This window comes from Thunnus albacares, chromosome 2 (assembly GCF_914725855.1).
Source record: "Thunnus albacares chromosome 2, fThuAlb1.1, whole genome shotgun sequence".
NCBI lineage: Eukaryota > Metazoa > Chordata > Actinopteri > Scombriformes > Scombridae > Thunnus > Thunnus albacares.
This window is the reverse complement of record NC_058107.1, coordinates 24823244-24843616: the sequence shown is the minus strand read 5'-3', so window position 1 is coordinate 24843616 and position 20373 is coordinate 24823244. Positions and strand designations below refer to the sequence as shown.

The following is a 20373-nucleotide window of genomic DNA, read 5'->3' as shown; positions in this document are numbered from 1 at the left end:
GCATCACACCATACCCCTGCAGCTAACAGTACATGGCTCAATACACACCCAGCAACACAGTTTATACCATAGCAAATGTTTATGATTAATTTACAAATAATTTGCCAACATATGCCTCAAAATAAATAACATGAGCATTAATGATGTATCAACAAAGAATTTATTATTATTCTAGTGTATGTAGATAGACAGGCTTATAGATATTTTATGAACAAATATGTGATATATCAAATTAATAAATGTATTCGCCACTTACAAATGTATGAAGATGATTTGTTAAATATGAGTTCATCGTCAACTAATGGTGTATAAATTACTGATCATTACTGTAAAGTTTTACTATATACTAAGAACCCACAACATACCTCACACTGATGCAAACAGAGAGTTTGGTGAAATATGTCAGGAATACTTTTTGGTTTTATTTTCTGTGACACATGTTTTCATTACCAAAAGGGGACTTGAAATTGCTTGAAGTTTAAAAATGTATTTGAAAGCATGTATGTGCTTCTGTGTAAACTTTATTTGCCATGAAAAACAACGACTTTGCACATCCAAACTAAAAAAATAAAACATTAATTCCATTCAGAGATTGCTTTAAAAGAAACAAAATACAAAATTTCTCCTCATTAAAAAACACAGTAAAACAATCTGGCAAGACATACTGCATAGTAAGATTCACACAATGCACCAATTTGTGAATTTTTGGTAGTAATTTTCATGACAGTAAATGGGAACACAGAGATTCACAACACTATAAACCACAGTCACAATCCATACCAAACAGCAAATGTGTCATTTCATTAATTTGTCTAATGATGCATTAACGAAATATCCAACCAAAACATATTCACTCATGTTATTCCTTAGATTTTTTTTTTTTGATTTTTTTTTTAGTTTTTGTGGTCTAGTTCCGTGAATGGGATTGATGATTGAGCAAAAACTATTACACATGTGACAGTATCTTCGTGGAAATATGCAATATAGTACCTGTGGTTGTATTGTAATTTACTGGATCTAAATTTGACATTTCTCACTATAATTATAAAATTACTGTTGAAATAATAGCAAACTTAAATTTTCATTCAGCTTGTTATTCTATAAAATTTCTAGTAATGAATATGTCATGATACTACTTTAATCACTAGTACAGTCGACTATACTGTTGATCAAAACTGTAAGCATTAATTGTCTGTAAGTGGATTCTGTTCTGAAAGTAAACCCCGACCTGTTATATTAACTCCCCCCATACAGGAACAGGACATGTTGTGCAACCCACATTACATGTGCATCATGTGGAGACAGAGAACAGAGAACATTGGATTCCCAAACATCCCCCTACACCATTTCCCCATTTCAATCATTTATTAATGAGAGACAACAAGCTGGCACTCTGTTGTTTTCCCTCCACCAAGCCATCCCCACCTGCTTGAAATTCACTCATAGTCTTCTCATTAAACCCTACAGCTCAGTTTTCCCCGTTCCTACACGTATGCCGGCCCTCTGCTTCATCTTTAATTCTTTACTTTACCCCCATCTCTTCAACCTTTCCTCTCTCTACATTACGCCATCAATGGGCAATCAAAAGGAAGGGAAAAAGAGGTAACAGAGGAAGCAGAATATAAAGAAACCAATGACCCAGTTGACTGAGTAGATGTAGATGATGACCATGTCCATGTCAAAGCGCCACCCTCGAGAGTCATCCTCAAAGTCCATAGCATCCAAACGGTAGCCTCCGCCATGGGGGAACTGACGTCTAGCGATGGGACTGGACTGCCTCTGGAAGCCTGAGTGGATGAGAAATGGTGCATCTTATCTGGGGCCAGTTTCACAAGGACATTTTAGACCGGTCTGTAGTGTTAGGCCAGTCTTAATTTTGCTCATAGATTAGTCTAATGCAAGTTAGATCATTTTACAAAAATAAAGATTGACTCATTTTAAGCCAAAAAAATTAGACACCTTACTCCCAGGCTAACTCAAGCCTAACACCCATGCTACCATTGTAACATGGTTCATCAGTGACACCTGCTGACCATTAGCACCCAGCAATAAAAAAGAGGAAAACATCGCTTATAATTTGCAGCTTGCTAACATAGTTATGGAGAGAGCAATGAGAAGGGAAAGAGTTTTAAGAGACCGCAGTAACCCACTGGATATATACAGCGGTGAGGACATCGTCAGTCATTTCTGTTTGCCCAAGGGAACTATTCCAAACCTGATTGAAGAATTAGTAGAAGTACAGAGCACATTTAGAAGCCACAGCATCCAAGCTCTCTCCTATGGTGGTTGCCATTTCACCCAAAATCTATCTTTTGACTATCAAACACACACCCCCTGTGGGATTGAAGGCTGTCTTTAAAATGCCTCTAATGTGTGGACTGGTCCTTGAGGTCTAACAAACATGTTCAATGCATTTCCTTCCTCATAAATATTTTTAATTTGTGTAACGTTTACATGAATTTACACTTAAATTTGAAGCCTTGAGGGACTTGAAGGATATATCAGTAGCAGACATGTTTTTCTTTTCTTTTCTTTTTCTTTTCAAAACTAAACTAAAGAATCAAAAGCAGTTAAGTTGCAAATATGGCCAACTGCAGTTTTCGTGTACAGCTTTTAAAGTTCCAAATTAGTGTTTTACTCTCAGCCGTTAGTATTTTGCCATATCAGATTAATAGATCCTGAACTGAGAGAATTTCCATGTATGGGGTATTAAACACTTACCTCCAAAGATTCGGAAAAGTTTTCTACAGCTTGGGAGAGGCCACTTTGCACAACTTGCTTTCTGGAAGTTCTGTTTCCGGGACAGGTATTCCTTTGGGAAGAATGTCCTTGCTGTTTGGTTTAGCTCTGTGTGAAAGACAAAAAGACAAACTGGATATTATTACCATATGAAGTGAATGTCTTATTTACACCTCAACCTCTTGATATCCTGACTAGATTATGTTCGATTTATTCAATATATTCAGAAAAAAATCACCAGACACGGCTTCACCAGACTCCTCATTTTCTCATTCTGCTGTTTCCGTGTGACCTTGACTTTGCTAATCAACACAAGAATCTACAGTAATCTGCAATCCTTGTCACCTAATCACTAACAAGAGCTCTTAGCGTGTCTGCAGTCCTCATAACCACAGCCACTCTGCCTTTTTATGGCCACAGCAGTGTCTCTGCTGCTCACTTTTCTCCTACACGCATCTAGAAGTAGGCCAATGTGAATCACAGAACTTCATTACTTATTCATAGATTTGTCCAAATCAGACACTGTCCTATGTAATCAGTGTGCAGCGATCACAAGGCTACATAAAATATACCAGTATACTTCATATAGGGTCAAAAACACATCATTACATCATGCTCATTGTATAACATGAAAGCATTATACAAGGTAATGGTTGCTTTTTACGCTGGTACTGCCCACGCTAAAAACATCTATCCTCAATGCACTCTCCATCAAAAAGGAGTGAAATCTCCTTATTTCCATCAAAAAGCACTAAATAAAAGTGTTGCGATTGTGTTTGATTTTGTCTTTGCGGCCTGGGTGACTCATCTGGTCAGAGCTGAACTAAAGGTCTATTTTGCTCCCTATGGGACATCTGCAGCTGGGCCCTCTGAACAATCTGCAGCTTAGATGTCATCTGTGTACAGCTGACATAAGAATAAACATATTGCTGCAAACATACGTGTGATTGTTACTTTTATATGCATTTGTAAGTCAGGGAAACTACATCCATTACTTGTATATTTTAAACTATATATCAATCTCTTATCATTCAATCTAGATACTTAGTAGAGGTTTAAGTAAAAGGTGATTCAAACTATGTGTATTGTACAGTAAGTGCCCATTAGCTCACCCTTCTGGAAGAAGACATGTGTGATAACTGTTCTGCAGAGGGGGCAGGGAGTGTTAGTGGGGCTGTTCTTTGCCAGTGTCCTCAGACAGGGTTCACAGAAGATGTGATTGCAGGGGTGACACATGTAAGGGCTGAAGTACACATCCAAACACACAGCGCAGATGTAACCTTCTCTGTCCCCAGCGCTCACATCCTCATCATCCTCGCTGCTGCTGCTCGATGGGTTGCCTGTTGAACTCTGTGTGAGGGGGAAAGGCAGGGGGAGAAGAGTTACATTTAAACAATCAAGGATCAAATGGCTCGTCGAAGGCTGATATATACTGTATATCAGCATCCATACATATGTGAACACACATCCTTTGCTGTGTAACTGCAGACCCTCTGCTCATATGGATAAATATTTATGTGTGTATACATGCAAACATGCACATAATGTGTTGATTTGTGTGTGTGTGTGTGTGTGTGTGTGTGTGTGTTTGGATGAGATTTACATTGGATTAGTGTCAAAATAGACAATTTCTGATATCATTTTAAATGAAAAAGAGCAAACACTTATAATTTTATAAGTAAATAAAATGTCTTTCTTTCTCCTCTCCTATCTCTAAAATCTAAAATCACACATTTCTGCAGGGTCATACATGGAAAGAGCTTCTCAGACAGGTGGAGTATCTTGGTCTGCATCAAGTGAAGGAATAAAGAAGAGCAAACCAGAGATTTGACCCTCCGCAGATGAGGTTTTGAACATACATTATCACTACAAGATGTCATCGCACCAGCTGGGAATAAATATATGTGAAAATGTCTTCTTTTTGCATCCTCTTGAGATTTGTTTAATATACTCTTCTTTAATACACAATGAGTGTAAACGTATTTGACATCCACCTGCACAGCATTATAATATGTGTGAGGACATGAGAGTGTCAGGTTTTAGTTCAGCAGAGCAAAATGTCTACCTCTTACATTTTCTCACATCTTACTGTAAAGTATAAACATTATTAGAGAGAGCAATTTGACCCAGACACTGGCTCTAATTCAAACTCCATTCACTTCACAGGCAACAGAGAAAGTGTTTAGTATCTCTTCCGGTAGAATATTGTTGTTCTTGGGCAATCTATTGAAGTTTTTCACACAGTATGACAGTAAGGCACAGTATGACTCATACTTTCACAATTCTGTAAGATTTTGCTTACGCTGCACATGGCCAGTCCTCTGTTATTTTCAGTCTAGCTTGAATCCTTTCATTTCATACAGCACAATACTTCTGCCACCTCTGCTGTTCAAATTCCCCTCATTTCCTCAGCAGTCAACTTGCCCTCCCTCCCAAGTGCTTCTGCACCGAAATTCACACCCAGTTTCCCATTTCCAACTATAACTCATATGAGAGGATGTACCAAAACTCATTTTGAGAACAGTATCTGGGGCCCCTCAAGTCCCCCACCTCCTCCTCAGACCTGTGTTGAAAGACCCCCAGGGATTGATGCCTGAAGCTCCAGTCTTGAAAAATCCTAGGGGTGCTTCCAGAGTAATTACCACTTTCTCACCCAGGGGGAGCTCCAGGGACTTCCCTGTAGTACCGGCCCTGCTTCCCATGGTGTGTCATTAACAGAGTGGAGAGAACACAGAACACGCAGCTCCAACATAATTGTGGGCACAGAGGCTCTTCCCTGGCAACATGCAGTGTAACATGGCAGCTTTGTCTTGGTTACGTTGGTAAATGTGTACACAACTAAAGTTTAAACTAATAAATGAATGCTTTTAGTTGACATTCTTGTCAACTTCACCACCTTAAATACCTTAAGATATCTTGATTCCACGAATAGAGCGACTCCAACACTAAACTGAAAAAAATGTGGTTTGTCACTTCAAACTACATGCTGCAACTAAAATCACACTTCAGCTACTGCACGGCAGCAATTAAAGCAGCTAGATAAAAAATAACTGATCAATTCAACAGTGCCTCTCAGGATGTAACCACTTCCCGTAGGAAACTGGATGACAATAACACCTGCTTTGACCTTTGGGATACTGTATGTGAAAGGTATGGTATGACATTGTGCATAAGAATTACACGAGCCTCTAGCAAAGGGGCTAAAACTATCATGGTTGCAGTAAAATCTGGGGCAATTCAGGAGTGGGAATAAATAAATAAATCATCACTTCAAAAAAAATTGTGAAATTCATATCCAGAATCTAAACCAGGTTTTGTGAGTTCAAATCCTAAAAACACTGAAAACATTTTGAGACGGTGAATAAGAAAAACTGTTGTTGGTACACAGTCTCCTTAAGTCCCAAGTGCTGCGATGGAGTTGCTCAACGGCTAATAGCATGTGAGAATGAGTGTAACTGTGCAAATGTACAAGTTGGATAGAGCCAAGAAAAGAGCATGCAAACTCAATAAGCCTTAATTATGATAAATACAAGCAATTTCCTCTGAATAAATAATACTTTGTGGGAATCATTAGACATTTTGGAAATACACTTATTTGCTTTTTTTTCCCGAGAGTTAGATAAGAAAATCGATACCACTCTCATGTGTGTGCATTATCTATGGAGCTGGAGCCAGAAGGCAATTAGCTTAGCTTAGTTTAAAGACTGGAGGCAGGGGGGAAACAAGTAGCCTGGCACTCTCCATAGTTCAAGTATATACCCGCACCATTAAAGCTCATTAATAAACCCATTTGTTTAATTCATATGCAAAAAGAATGAAAAGTTGTGGTTGGGCCAAGGGCAATGTTCCTGGAGTCTTGCTATCACCATGAGGCTGCCAGGCACTGAGCCGCTGCTCACCAAGAAATTATTACAGCAAGTAACTCCCTGTAAAACCATAACATGTCACATTTACATATCTGTTTGTTTACTGATTAAACAAACAAGATACAACATGTTAATTATCAAGCTTTAGAGGTGTTGATAGGCATATTTTTGAACTTTGGATGAAGCCAAACTTGCTGTTTTCCCCCGCTTCCAGTCTTTATGCTAAACTAAACTAATCACCTACTGGCCCCAGTGGAAGTAGCCTATCTGAAAACCTTTCATGTATTTTTCTCATGCTAGCAAATGTAATTTACTTGCTTCCACAGAAATCATCAAAAAATAATGGACATAAGTATATCTGCTTGGGCCAGATACTAGGTATCTGCATCTTGGTTTAACATGTACAGTACATACCAACTTCAATTGGAGGGAGACAGGAATATGCTAACTAAAAAATATATAATCAGCGGGAGGGCACAGAATTAGGAAATGAATATTCTCTGTTTCAAAGCAACTGATTCTATTCAGCTTTCTCTAAATCAGCCGTCAGAATAATTTCAGTCCACCAACGTGACAGGAGATCTGCAGCAGCCAATCAAAATGGAATCTGCTCTTTTGTCTGGCTGGTTTTGAAGGGCTCTTCGCCCAAGCCTCATCATGCAACTAATTCAGATGTAACCCCACTTTAAACTGCACAGACAATGGCTATTGAGATGAGCTGGGTGCTGATAGGGCTGTCGAGAGTCAGAATCTAGATGAAATTAACACACACAGACACACACACACAAATACACATGTAGCCACACACAGTCATATAAATGTGGACAAATATTTAATTCTGATTTTTGTAACTATTGTATTATACTGCATACACACACAAGCCTTTACTTCCTTTTTTGCATTAGCCATCTTAAAATGTAAATAGACCTTTAAGTGGATCAGTTAGGTTATTTAAGGCTGAAACTGTCTGAAATGCCAGACTATCTCAGGCCATCACTTGAGAAACTTTAGAGTTTGCTGTGTCCACTTATTCTCTAACAGTCAGGGAATTATTAAATAGAAGACCTGTGGTAGTAGTCACATTTTTACTTAATCAATGTGAAGTATCATACTCAAAGCAAACTGATAAATACTGCACATGAAGAAGTCAGATATGATAAAAAATTCAGGAGATAATCACTCCCACTTCTCTCTGTTTCAATGATTCACTACAATTGATTGTCATATTGACAGCTCAGGTAATTGTGTCATTCACCTGTCTGCTCTCCTGCAGTTGACTTTGTCTCCATCTCTCCTTCCTCCTCTGCCTCCTCCTCAGACACCTAATCCTGTTCTTCTCTCTTTTACTCATCCTCCTCTCCCCAAAAGGAACAGACGGCAGCAGCACAGCTGGGGTCAAGGTTTGATTTGCCACTTCCATCACGCCACTGCCCCCTTCCTCGCCATCCTCCACTTCCTCGTCTTCCTCATCCTCCTCTGCCTCATCCTCTTCTTCTTCTCCTAGGTCCAAGCTGGTAAGAGAAGGGATGTGTGTCTGAGTCTGATGGATTTGTGATGGCCGTGTGACCCCCGCACCTGTCCTCACTTCTACCCAGAATGGATCTGGATCTCTGGATGAGCTAGGTGCGGAATGATGTAGGTCCCCTGCAGCTGTCCTGGATGAAAGTCTCTGAGGTGATAGAGGTGTGTATCTGGTTTGGATGGCAGGCTGGGGGAGAGAAGGAGATACAGTTCTCACAGCTGGTCGAGGGGGCTGGGGATTTAAATTGGCAGCACTGATCCGGGAGCAGACAGTGCTGTGAGGTCTAGGACACAAATGTCCTCTCTGCAAGTTGTTTGATCCCCCTGCAGTTTCCACTGTACTATTTAAATGGTTATCAGAATTACTGCTAGACAAACTGTCCATACTGCCTCCTCCCTCTCTGTCCCGGGCTCCATCTCCATGTGTCTCAGTTCTCTCAGTCTTTCTGGGTCTATGTTTTCCTCTCTCCCTGCCATTCTCCCTGCCTCCTACATGTTCAACTCTCTGTCTTTCTTCATCTCTGTCTTGGTTTCCCTCTGTCCATCTTCTTCTGTTGTCCTCACTGCAGGTCTTTCTGTGTGCTTTCCTCCCAGGTAGGGCAGGTCTCACCAGCTGCTCCACACTGATTGTCCTTCCTTCTCCCACTGGATTTGCATTCCTCCGCCGAGGCTTCCCTATCCTCAAGTGTAGGGTGTCAGTCTCACGGTTACTGTCCTCTTCACCGGCATCGTCAGTTCCATTTTCCCCAACTCTGCTCGAGCCATATACACCAGTGGCTCCCACACGGGAGCTCATGACAGCGCTTTTAAGCCCCTCAGTGACCACTGGAGCACATCTGATGTAATTTCAACCAGCTAGCCTGGTCTTTCCCCTATCATCCTTCCCTCAGTCTTCTCTCTGCCTCCCACTCCTTCTTGATGTATAGGTTTACGCTATTTTTCCAAGAGTTAGAGGGACTGTTCCAGTGTAGAGGAGGTGAGCAGTGCAGTCCTCTGGTCTGGCCTATCCTGCCCCTGTTAGCCCCCTGGGACATTCCACACTGTTGACAAAGACAAAGTCCCCCTGGTGAGCCCCATTACAATAGGTGCACTGTTCATGGCCTCACTATTGTTCTGTGTGTAGAAAACACATTGCTATGCAACCACTGAACACACAAAAATAAGGTGAAAAAACCAGAGCCACCTTTTTTTCTCACATCTACTACCATGGTGTCAGCTTTTTTCACTCTCGGGTTGATAGGCAGAGCACAGAGTGAGTGGTTATGTGTGTGCATGTAGCTGTCACAAAAAATATAGTTCCTCTTAAATTTCCTTTATGAAATGCCTGATTTTCAGTTTCTGCTGGTGCATCGTTGTCAAAGTCTTCCAGTGTACTTGTACTTCAGAAACTCCCAGACCCAAAGAAAATGTCAGGATAACCTGTTTAATGGTGCTTTGCTCAGACAGGTTGATTCATTGTTCCTAAATAGAGCATATATGGAGGAAGAGCAAGAGATTCTCAGTAATTCTCAGTATACTTTAGGTTAGGTTTAGAGTTAAGTTAACATGAGATTTGCTCAATCCTGTGATTTATGTGGGGGGTTGAAATGTTTAAAGACATTATAACCACTGAGTATTTTTTACATTTTACAGTATAATTTTGTTGGTCTTGATAAAATGTTAATTTTCATCCTTTCATCCAACGTATTATTATATTGTTATTAAAGGAATATTGAAGGCAAATGGTGTACTTCAATGGACGTTACTGAGAGGTCAAATATGTGAAACATGGAGTGTCTCAAGGAAGTTGTCTTAGGCTGCTCCTGTTCACAATTTTCACTAATGATCTTCCTCTAGTATTAAAAAGAGGGACGTGCTTCATCGTTTGCCGATGATTCCACAATATATTTGGCAGAAGCAACAATCAGTGATTTAAATAGAACAAACAAATAAACAAACCTAAAGCCTAAAGTCCATGCCTTTGGCTCTATGGGGCCCTAGCGCCAAGCTTTAGAATATACTAGAAGTTCAGGCTCCAAATCACTTCTAAAAACTCATCTGGCTTTGAAATTATATTTTTTTCATGTTTCATGTATTTTGGTACTGTTTGTACATTGTTGAATAATAATAATGATGTTGAATAATAATATTTTTAAAATTATACATATTCTATGCTACTTTTTTCTCTTAGACAGTATAACAAATGTTTCACTCTCACTTGTTTGAACTCAAATCAAATTTATTAAAGGCTATACATTACAAAATACATTTTCTGATTATTGAATTATTATTATTATTATTATTATTATTATTATTATTATTATTATTATTATTATTATTATTATTATTATTATTATTATTACATGTTCTTGGGAGGGGGTGGCACTGCATCTGTGGCTTATTGCTTTCAATTGATAATAAGTTTTTGCATGTCCTGCAAAATTCATAGTTTCTCTGTGACATTGACAAACCAGTGGTCTCTCTCTGCTCTATATCTCTTGGTACACACACACACACACACACACACACACACACACACACACACACACACACACACACACACACACACACACGCACACACACACACACGCACACACACACACACATTACTGTGCATAACTATTCCTACATTCTATTAGAGCATTCTATGACCTCACAGTGTAAGTGTTCTATCCTTCACAGTGACACAGAAGACATTCACAGTTCAGTTCATTTCAGACCTATTCTCCACAGTGAACACCAGTGAGTTATTTATCTGCACGAAACTACAAACAGTTAACTGAAAGAGCAAAACACACCACTCAAAGTGAGGAAAACTGCAAGAAAGAAAAGTCATTAAGAGGAGGAGGAAAGAAAGACAAAGACAAAAAGTACACTCAGTTCTACTGAAGATTTCTGAAGACAGACTGGTAAGTAAGTTAGTAAACGTTTAGATATTCATTTGCACGATTTGAAAATGTAAAATAAGGTGATGAAGAGGTTTTTAACTGAGAAAATTCTGTGAAGCAGCAGCAGAGAGTGAATTTTCTCAGTGGGAGCTGGAGGACAGGGAGTTTCTGTTCATCCTGCTTTACAAAGAGACAAGATGAAAAATGTTCAGCCATAATACCTGAACAAACTACATCACAGATAAATTAATCCAAAAGAACAACAGTAAAGCTACATATTTAATTGCATAATTACCTAAAAAATCTTCAAATCAGTATCAATAAAAATGCTTTTTGGTGATAAGTTTTTTATGCCCAGCTTCATAATGTTGTGCCAATGCTGGTGCCTCGATGAAAGCATTAATATTACACAATTATGTACATACAGTCCAGACAGTAAGTGTTTGGATAGTTGCCCATTTTTGTTCTACAAGCCCTGTGCTTCAGCACATTCAATTTGAAATAAAGTAATGGATACTACATTAAAGTGCCAAGTCTCAGCTTTAATTTGAGTAAGTTTACATCAATATAGAAAGAGCTGACAAATTATCATACAGTATGCATTCTTTGCAGTACTATAGAACATATTACAATAGACAACAATGCACTGTAAAATGTAACTTAGTAGTTTCAGCATAAAATTTAAGACTAAAAGGCTGCCTCATTTTTTTTTTAGGTTAAGTCAACAATTACAAAAGTTACCAAAAAAAAAAAAAAAACACCAAAAGTTATCTTGACTAAAAATTGCATGTTGTATAAACCCATCTTAGTTTAGTGGATTTAGATCTGTTAATTTATTGGACTGCTTAGATAGTTGAAATTGTATCTAATTGAAATCAGAGTAAATTTGGTTTTCATTTACATTTTCATAATTTGAAGAGATTTTTCATTGTAGTTGGCATTGTTTTTATTGTTATGAAGAAATTTAAAATTATACCTCTTTTGAAGGAAAGGGTTTGAATACATCTTCCACCACTGCTTGTAGTTCAAAGTTTGTGTTTCTCCACTAGATTCCTGATTCAAATATAAAGGACAAAGAAGCAGAGAACATGGATGTTGAAAATCTTGATGATCTGATGAATTGTGACGACATTTGGGAGGACGAAGAGTTCACCCTCCCTCGTCCCTCGTCAGCCATCAGTGAGGAGAGTGCAACATCAAACGCCTCCTCAAGGTGTTCACTCAGTGGGGAGAGCATATCAACATATACCACTTGGGGTTCCCGCACTGACTCTGAAATCTCAGAAGTGATCACACCATCTTATGAAGATGAGGAAGATGAGACTGAGATAGAGTCAAGCTCCAGACTGTCCATCAGGTCAGAAGAGAGCACAAGGCCTGTCTCCAGCGCTGTCTCAAGTCGCCAGGCCAGAGACTCTCATTATGAGGTTCTGAGGGCTTTGCCTTCAGGACCTGCAGGACATGATGGATATCCTGTATTCACACAGGACAACAAAAAAGCAGCAGCAGCAAACTTGCAACTAGCTGGAGAGGTCATTGATCAGGTCAACTCTGTCCTATCCATGACCATACAACCCTCTATGGATGGAGGATCCTTCAGCGTCACTACTGCTGACAGCTGCCAGGTGTCAGACGACAAAACAGCCAAGAAGGCTTTGGAGGGAGCCATGGTAACCATGAAATCTTTCATCACAGGACGAGGCACTACAGTGAAGAGAAGGATTCAGACACAGAATGGTTTCCATTCTCACAATAAAGAGGAGGCACTGGCAAGGCAATTTAACCACAAGATGAAGAGGTCACTATGGCGGAAGAAGAGGATTCACCCAGCTCCAGAGGAACATTTGGTTAAGGCAGGCATGTCAGGCAGCACTGACTTGACATCTAGAGGCATAGGAGGATGGTTGTCCGGTCCGCTAGAGTTGGTGGACTATGTGGAGGATGAGGACGTGGCACCAGAAGACATTGTTTCATCTCTGTCTTCTACTAGCTTTATTAAACCAGATCATCAGGTGGTTGAAATTACGACTGATGAGTCCACAGATGAGACGAGAACTTCTTCTCAGTCCAGTGACTTTGGCGATGAAGATGAGGAAGAGGAAACCTTTAGCCAGATCTCTGTGGACCAGTCTCAGCCTGCGTCCAAGTGTCTGAGCAACAACCAAGATTATGTGGCGGAGACCAAGGCTAGTAAGAGCAAAGGGCTCTTCAGCCTCTTCCGCAGCATCTTCTCAAAGGTGAGGATGCATTTACATGAAAGTTCTAATGAGTGACACTTTAAAAGTACACCAGAATAGACCAGATCCAACCAGATAACATTTTACACTTCTTCATGAGTTTTGAAGCCAAACAGCAAGCCTATACTGGAAAAAAATTACCTGATTGTCATCTTTTTGTTGAACTGTAGGCATTTATTTGTACTTCTGTACTGACCTGGTTTGTTCTTTTTATTTCTTCCCCAAAAGAAGAAGAAGATAAAGAACGAGGAGCAGAACAAGAAGGCTTCTACTGAGAAACAAACTAAACAGCGTCCTGTGTTGATGCGGCTGTTGCACTCCAGTTCAACAAGCAGCCATTGCCTTACAGATTAAAGACCAGAATCAGGATCAGCTGGCCTGATCAACCCCCTCCCTCCCCTTCTATTTTACTTTTACTTTACTCTTTCTGTCTACTTCTCCATTTTTTCTCTCCCCTTTCCCCCCCTTTCACCCTCCTTCTCTCCCCTTCTATTTTACTTTTACTTAACTCTTTCTGTCTACTTCTCCCTTTTTTCTCTCCCCTTTCCCCCCTTTCACCCTCCTTCTCTCCCCTTCTATTTTACTTTTACTTAACTCTTTCTGTCTACTTCTCCATTTTTTCTCTCCCCTTTCCCCCCCTTTCACCCTCCTTCTCTCCCCTTCTATTTTACTTTTACTTAACTCTTTCTGTCTACTTCTCCCTTTTTTCTCTCCCCTTTCCCCCCCTTTCACCCTCCTTCTCTCCCCTTCTATTTTATTTTTACTTTACTCTTTCTGTCTACTTCTCCCTTTTTTCTCTCCCCTTTCCCCCCCTTTCACCCTCCTTCTCTCCCCCACCCCCATCCCCTCTTTCCCTCCCCCATCCCCTCCCCTTATTTCTCTCCCCCACCCCCATCCCCTCCCCCTCTTTCCCTCCCCCCAACCCCTCCCTTACTTTCTCTCCCCCACCCCCTATCCCCTCCCCCTTTCTCTCTCCCCCATCCCCTATCCCCTCCCCCTCTTTCCCTCCCCCCAACCCCTCCCTTACTTTCTCTCCCCCACCCCCTATCCCCTCCCCCTTTCTCTCTCCCCCATCCCCTATCCTCTCCCTCTCTTTCTCTCCCCCTGACCATTCAGGGCATTACAGTTGCTGGCACTGTAACCTACTGCAATATTATTTTATTTGGATATTAACTGTGTTGTGTTTTTTTTTTTGTGTGTGTGTTTCATCTGCTTTTCTAAATGAGTACTTGAATATTGATGGTTCTAATAGTTTGTTTGACACTTACATGATAAGGATGAAAAGGAACATGACTTTGTATGTTTTTAAAAAAACAGTCTGAAGTTCCTAGATTCCTATAATACAAATGGAGTGCATCATGCAGACAGAAGAAGTGGTACAGTAAAGGAGTAAGCCATTTACTTGTATTTTATTAGTTTAATCAGTGAATCCACTTTGAATGATAAAGCACACTCATACCATCAGAACGATACAACTCTGAGCAGATGCTTAAAAAATGTTACTATTCCCTAAAGTATTTCATTACATAAACACCATCAAAACCACAAATACACAGGGCTGGGCAGATCTTAAAATCTCTCTGATAAAAGGCCCACAACACTCAGAACAATAAAAAACAGCAAGCTTGACTAATTAAAAATGACTTCCTAGTTTGCCTTCTAGTAAGATGAACAGAAAATGTAGAAATGTTGTGAAACTGTACATTGTCATATCCTGACAAGTTGAAGTGCATCAATTCTGATTCCTCTAGTGCGTTGCACCCAAAAGTGTTAAGTCCTGCTAGCATCCCCTACAGAGTTCATTACAGCCATAATATGAAACTCAAGCTCCACTTTCTGCTTGATTTGTAAACTGTAATACAGCCAAAAGCTTCAGAACAAGCCAGCCGGTAAATTAATCTTGTGTTGAGACTCTTTTGTCAACTGCTGTTTCCAAATCTGATTTAGCTATTCTTAGAGCCTTAGTGGAGCTAGTTAAGCTTGTACTGAGGGTGCCACTAGCAGAAAGGTCATGGGGTCATTAAAATCTAAAGGGTTCATCTTCTGGTGAGCAGGAATATTCACAGTGCAGAAATTTGCTTGTCTGGGCCAAACAGTTGAACAGACTGACTGGCATGATAGAGAGCTAGTGAGTTCTCTAGTAGTAGTAGCATGATAGTACCTGAGTCCTGCTTTGCCCGTTGTGACCGATCAAAGACCACAGAAGAAGACATGCTGGTAGCCTGGATATGTCAAACAGGGAGAGAGTCTGAAAAACACACTGGAAAACAAGACAACAAGTCCTGTTGATTTTCTACATAGTCGCTGTTGCTGTCTGAGTTTTCTGAAAGATGACAGTTTATTTACCTATACAGTATGATTAAAATCAGGATAACCAGGCCATAATTAAATGTGTCAGAGAAAAAGGTAAGTGGAAATTATTGTGAACACTTCTCATTTACAAACAACTTGAAAACAAAAATATAACTCCATACCTTATTTTCTCTTTATTTTTGAGATATGATTTTGTTTTGTTTTCCTTTCCCATCACACATTTCAGTATAAAGTTTGCCATTTAAACTTTTACGTTTAGCATTTACATTTCAGCTTTTCTATCTCCCTTTTCAGGAGTTCAAATTTCACTTCCTTGTCCATTCGTCCATTTTACAATCTTTAGCATATTCTTCCTCACCATATCAAATTTTCCTTTTGAGTTTCCTGTCTTAAAAAATATTTATTTATGACCTAATTATCCGCAGTACTAAAATATAATGATCGTTTTTTTTCTATTATCCTCCATACTCTCCCAACTCAACCGAAGCCTCGTATTTTATTGTGCCTCAAACTCAAAGTACTGATTGAACAGTCCATCATTTGGTTCAGCACCGGCTGTGGACAGCAGATGGCAGCAGCTCTCCTCTATGAACTGTCTCAGCGCTGTCCCTGGTCCTGAAACTACCTTTCGCCTTCAATGCTCTGGATATTTTACCTTTCTCTCTATCCCGGCTCAAAATGTAAAGTTTCGCCTTTCAGCACTCAGTCTGTACTTGTTTTACAGTTTATCTTCAATAAAGTTGACATCAATAAATAACAGTTTCAGATTAAGCCGGTTTAAACGAAAGGTGCTGTTGAAGTGATGAAAGATTAAAATACTTGTTCGGTTATTATGTCCACCTTCAGTAGCCCGCCGACAGATTTTCTTGCTATCTTAATATTTTTGTAATTAATCAGTTTATCAGTCTTGATTAACACCTACCCTCTGGCGCCTAAAGTAAAAAAAAGTATCCACAAAAGGCCATACTTTGGGAGTCTAAAAAGTAAAATAAAAGAGGGAGAAAAGGAGAGGAGAGCTCGCACCCTCATCGGCTATCTGCAGTGAAAAACGGAGCAACAAGGAGAGTATGGGCATAAAACTCCAGGGCGACCTCCTCGCAGTCTGACGTACCCAAAGCTGCTGGTATAAATGAATTCACGGCGTCACCAAGCTCAGATGATTCGCAGTACCAGTGAGCGCACCCGACTGTCAACACTCACGGGCTAAAACACATACAACCCCCTCACACACACATACACACACACACACAAACACGTCTGCGTCATGCGTCCTGAGAGCGACGGCACGAACCCGGTAACTCCAATGGACCCCGGTAAAACGCACAGCAGCAGCAGTCTGAACGGCTGACTGTGTCCTGCTTATCTGTCCAGCTGAGTGTCCCCCACTGTTGGGAAAGTTGTGGTGTGGTCGAATTATGGATTTTATAGCAACAAACAGCAACGACAGCAACGCGACCAGCGGTTACCCTGCCGGTGTGGACGTGGTTGCCGACTGGGACGGGGGTGAGAATGGCACGGGGAGTGGGTCTCTGCCAGATCTGCTGCTGAGTTACCAGATCATCACCTCTCTGTTCCTGGGGGCCCTCATCCTCTGCTCCATATTTGGCAACGCGTGCGTCGTGGCAGCCATCGCCCTGGAGAGATCTCTCCAGAATGTGGCTAACTATCTGATCGGATCCCTGGCCGTGACAGACCTCATGGTGTCGGTGCTGGTTCTGCCAATGGCGGCCCTCTACCAGGTTTTGAACAAGTGGACACTGGGGCAGGAAATCTGTGATTTATTCATCTCTCTGGATGTACTGTGTTGCACATCATCCATCCTGCATCTGTGCGCAATTGCCTTGGACAGGTACTGGGCCATAACAGACCCCATTGACTATGTAAATAAACGGACGCCAAGGCGAGCTGCAATCTTGATTAGCGTGACTTGGCTAATTGGTTTCTCCATCTCTATTCCGCCTATGTTAGGCTGGAGAAGCGCCGAAGACAGAGCGAACCCCGACGCCTGCATCATCAGCCAGGACCCGGGCTACACCATCTACTCCACATTTGGGGCTTTCTACATCCCTCTTATCCTCATGTTGGTCCTGTACGGGCGAATATTCAAGGCTGCACGGTTTCGGATTCGGAAGACGGTCAAGAAAACAGAGACAGCAAAAGTATCAGACAAGTGTTTGGCTGTGTCTCCGGCGATCTTCCACAAGAAAACAAACGGGGAGGCTGGAGGCAAAGGCTGGAAGCGCAGCGACGAGTCCAAACCCAGCTCTCCGTGCGTAAACGGCGCGGTGAAGCATGGAGAGGAGGGCGAGTCGCTGGAGATCATAGAAGTTATCAGCAACTCAAAGACCCACCTGCCACTGCCCAACACCCCACAGTCATCGCATGGCCACGAAAACATGAATGAAAAGAACTCGGGAGCGAAGAGAAAGATCGCGCTGGCCAGGGAACGCAAAACGGTTAAAACACTGGGGATCATCATGGGAACTTTCATCTTCTGCTGGCTCCCCTTTTTCATCGTCGCACTAGTGCTGCCTTTCTGTGCAGAGAGCTGCTACATGCCCGACTGGCTGGGCGCAGTCATAAACTGGCTGGGTTACTCCAACTCTCTCCTCAACCCCATCATATATGCCTACTTCAACAAAGACTTCCAAAGTGCTTTCAAGAAGATTATAAAATGCAAATTTCACAGACCGTAACCACACACATTTGTGTTAATCTACATTTGGAGTAATTAAACGGACAGCAGGAAATGTTCACTGACTGTATGGAACAGCAAAAAATAATACACAGACTTTAATTCAGGGACAGTCTCTTTGCGGTTTATGTTTGAGGACCGTGTAAAAAAATGTGGGGCCACTGGCCTCTGATGAAATGAGACAAGACAGGAACTCTTAATGTACAAGCTCATGTTTATTTAGTGTTGTAGCTCCAGTATATTGCCTATATGAGACGGCAGTCATCGTTGTATTGCCATGCAAGACGTGTCATGTGCTGATTCCATGCATTTTATCATGAGACACGTGGGGTTTCCGTCCGTTACGTCATGAGCTTTGTAGCACTGAAACAATAAAAGCAATCAAAGTTTGTCATTGAGAAATATGAGTCCATTTTTATTTAGAAAATCAAAAGTAATGAGCCAAGAACAGATCAGGACCTATTATGAAACATCAGTGTTTCATTTGGGACCTAGCTCATCATACATCTTCATATACACATCATAAAACATAAATGATATACTGTGTTGTTGAGCAAACAAAGCAGAAAGCAACTTATCAGTTTATTGCTTTGATGATGATGATGATGATGATGATGATGATGACATGGGGTGACCAGGTCATGGTGTGTTTGAGGTCTTATAGCAAATGGGTATTGAACAAAGTCCATTCTCTATTCATCTCAGATAGAAAGCGAGAGGAGATGGGAATTTTTCCTCTACAGTTGAGGCTAGTATTACATTTCTGATATGTTATCAAGGTTTTATATCTGACTCTCCCCATATCTTACTCTCTCCCCTCTACCCCATCTCTCTATTTCCGACTTCTAGATTGCCCCTTGTGTTTATGTGTGTGTGTGTTTGTGTGTTTGTGTGTGTGTATGTGTGAGTGAGTGAAAAGAAACAACAACAACTGAGACAGCTTGAGAGAAAAAGCAAGGGAGAATATCAGACATTTTTATGAGACTATTATACAGCACTATATTCCATTCAGACCCACTGTGGATTATAATCTCACTCAGTGTTTGACTAGACAGCTTGTTACATCATTAACATACTGATAACAACCCATAAGGCAGTAAGTTGCCCATAGAAATAGACCGCAGAGCACCAAGTTCATTAACGCAAAAACCTCCTCACCGTGTAACTATTCTCATCTATCAGACAAATCCCAGAAACAAATCCACTTACAGAAGATAAAAAGATAAGGTTGTCAGAGATTAAAAGAGGAAGGAGGAATAAACAGCTTTCAGGAAGAAGCCCCAATGAGGCCTACATGCTTCACAAGATGGGCGGCTATTTGGCTCGTTGTCATGGCAACATATCAAGCCCAAGACATCATGGGTCAATCAGAGTGGTGGGCAGGCTGGCTGAGTGAGGATAGACTGGAATGCCACACAGCATTATCATTTAAAGATGACACCTAGTGCATACAAACATATCTTTGTGAAGAGGGCCTAACACACAGGAGGGTGCACTGATGTTGAAGAAAACACAAAGAATAACTTTTGATGAACTTTCATTTTTGAAAAATCAACCCATACGGCTGAGCTTTTGCCTTTGCAGCATCCTGACTAAATAGAAAAATAAGTAACTCAATTTGGCATTTATAAGCAGTATATAAACAATATGTTAAATGAATGGTTCATAACACATCTAATGTGGTTGTTAAGCAGATATAAGGGCATTTAAAAGTGTTTATTAATTTAGTTTTTATCAATAATTAACTCCTCCTGTGAAGCATCTGCATCTGGTTTATTAATAGTTAATGAATGATCGATAACACAGCTACCACACACACACACATATATACATATGTAGATAGATAGATAGATAGATAGATAGATAGATAGATAGATAGATAGATAGATAGATATGTGTGTGTGTGTGTGTGCGCGCGCGCGTGCATGTATATTTCGTGACTGCAACCTGATGGGTTCTCATAGTTTTATATAATACAAGTTAATTGAATTTGAAGAAATGACTTTTCCCTCCCCCAAGAATACTCAGAGGTAATATCATTGTTTGAAATTAAATGAACATTTAGTGTCTATGATACAGAGGGGAAAAAGCATTTAAGACTCTATTAACACTTGAGGTGAGATGTTAATGGGCGT

General features: G+C 40.6%; 3 protein-coding genes across 3 annotated transcripts; 2 read left to right on the top strand and 1 right to left on the bottom strand.

Annotated features, from left to right (window-relative positions):
• Window positions 1–351: 351 nt before the first annotated feature.
• rnf180a (ring finger protein 180a) lies at window positions 352–9794 on the bottom strand. The gene is made up of 4 exons (XM_044337107.1): window positions 7861–9794; window positions 3852–4089; window positions 2722–2847; window positions 352–1787 (listed from the first exon to the last, which is right to left on the bottom strand). Exons 1-4 carry the CDS (start codon window positions 8920–8922, stop codon window positions 1582–1584), a joined length of 1632 nt encoding a protein of 543 aa, XP_044193042.1. The 5' UTR covers window positions 8923–9794; the 3' UTR covers window positions 352–1581.
• A 1011-nt stretch (window positions 9795–10805) lies between these two features.
• Window positions 10806–13584, top strand: LOC122969898. The gene is made up of 3 exons (XM_044335925.1): window positions 10806–11014; window positions 12043–13230; window positions 13459–13584. Exons 2-3 carry the CDS (start codon window positions 12082–12084, stop codon window positions 13582–13584), a joined length of 1275 nt encoding a protein of 424 aa, XP_044191860.1. The 5' UTR covers window positions 10806–11014; window positions 12043–12081.
• A 3009-nt stretch (window positions 13585–16593) lies between these two features.
• htr1aa (5-hydroxytryptamine (serotonin) receptor 1A a) lies at window positions 16594–18593 on the top strand. Its single transcript, XM_044337094.1, has one exon. The coding sequence runs from the start codon at window positions 16959–16961 to the stop codon at window positions 18237–18239; it is 1281 nt and encodes a 426-aa protein (XP_044193029.1). The 5' UTR covers window positions 16594–16958; the 3' UTR covers window positions 18240–18593.
• The last annotated feature ends 1780 nt before the right edge of the window (window positions 18594–20373 follow it).

Coding starts and splice junctions, on each gene's coding strand:
- rnf180a (XM_044337107.1), bottom strand. CDS start 8,922: ATGAGCTCCCGTGTGGGAGCCACTGGTGTATATGGCTCGAGCAGAGTT. Junction 4,090..7,860: donor AACTGCAGGAGAGCAGACAG/GTGAATGACACA, acceptor CCCCTCACACAG/AGTTCAACAGGCAACCCATC. Junction 2,848..3,851: donor ACATGTCTTCTTCCAGAAGG/GTGAGCTAATGG, acceptor TCTTTCACACAG/AGCTAAACCAAACAGCAAGG.
- LOC122969898 (XM_044335925.1), top strand. CDS start 12,082: ATGGATGTTGAAAATCTTGATGATCTGATGAATTGTGACGACATTTGG. Junction 13,231..13,458: donor TCCGCAGCATCTTCTCAAAG/GTGAGGATGCAT, acceptor CTTCCCCAAAAG/AAGAAGAAGATAAAGAACGA.
- htr1aa (XM_044337094.1), top strand. CDS start 16,959: ATGGATTTTATAGCAACAAACAGCAACGACAGCAACGCGACCAGCGGT.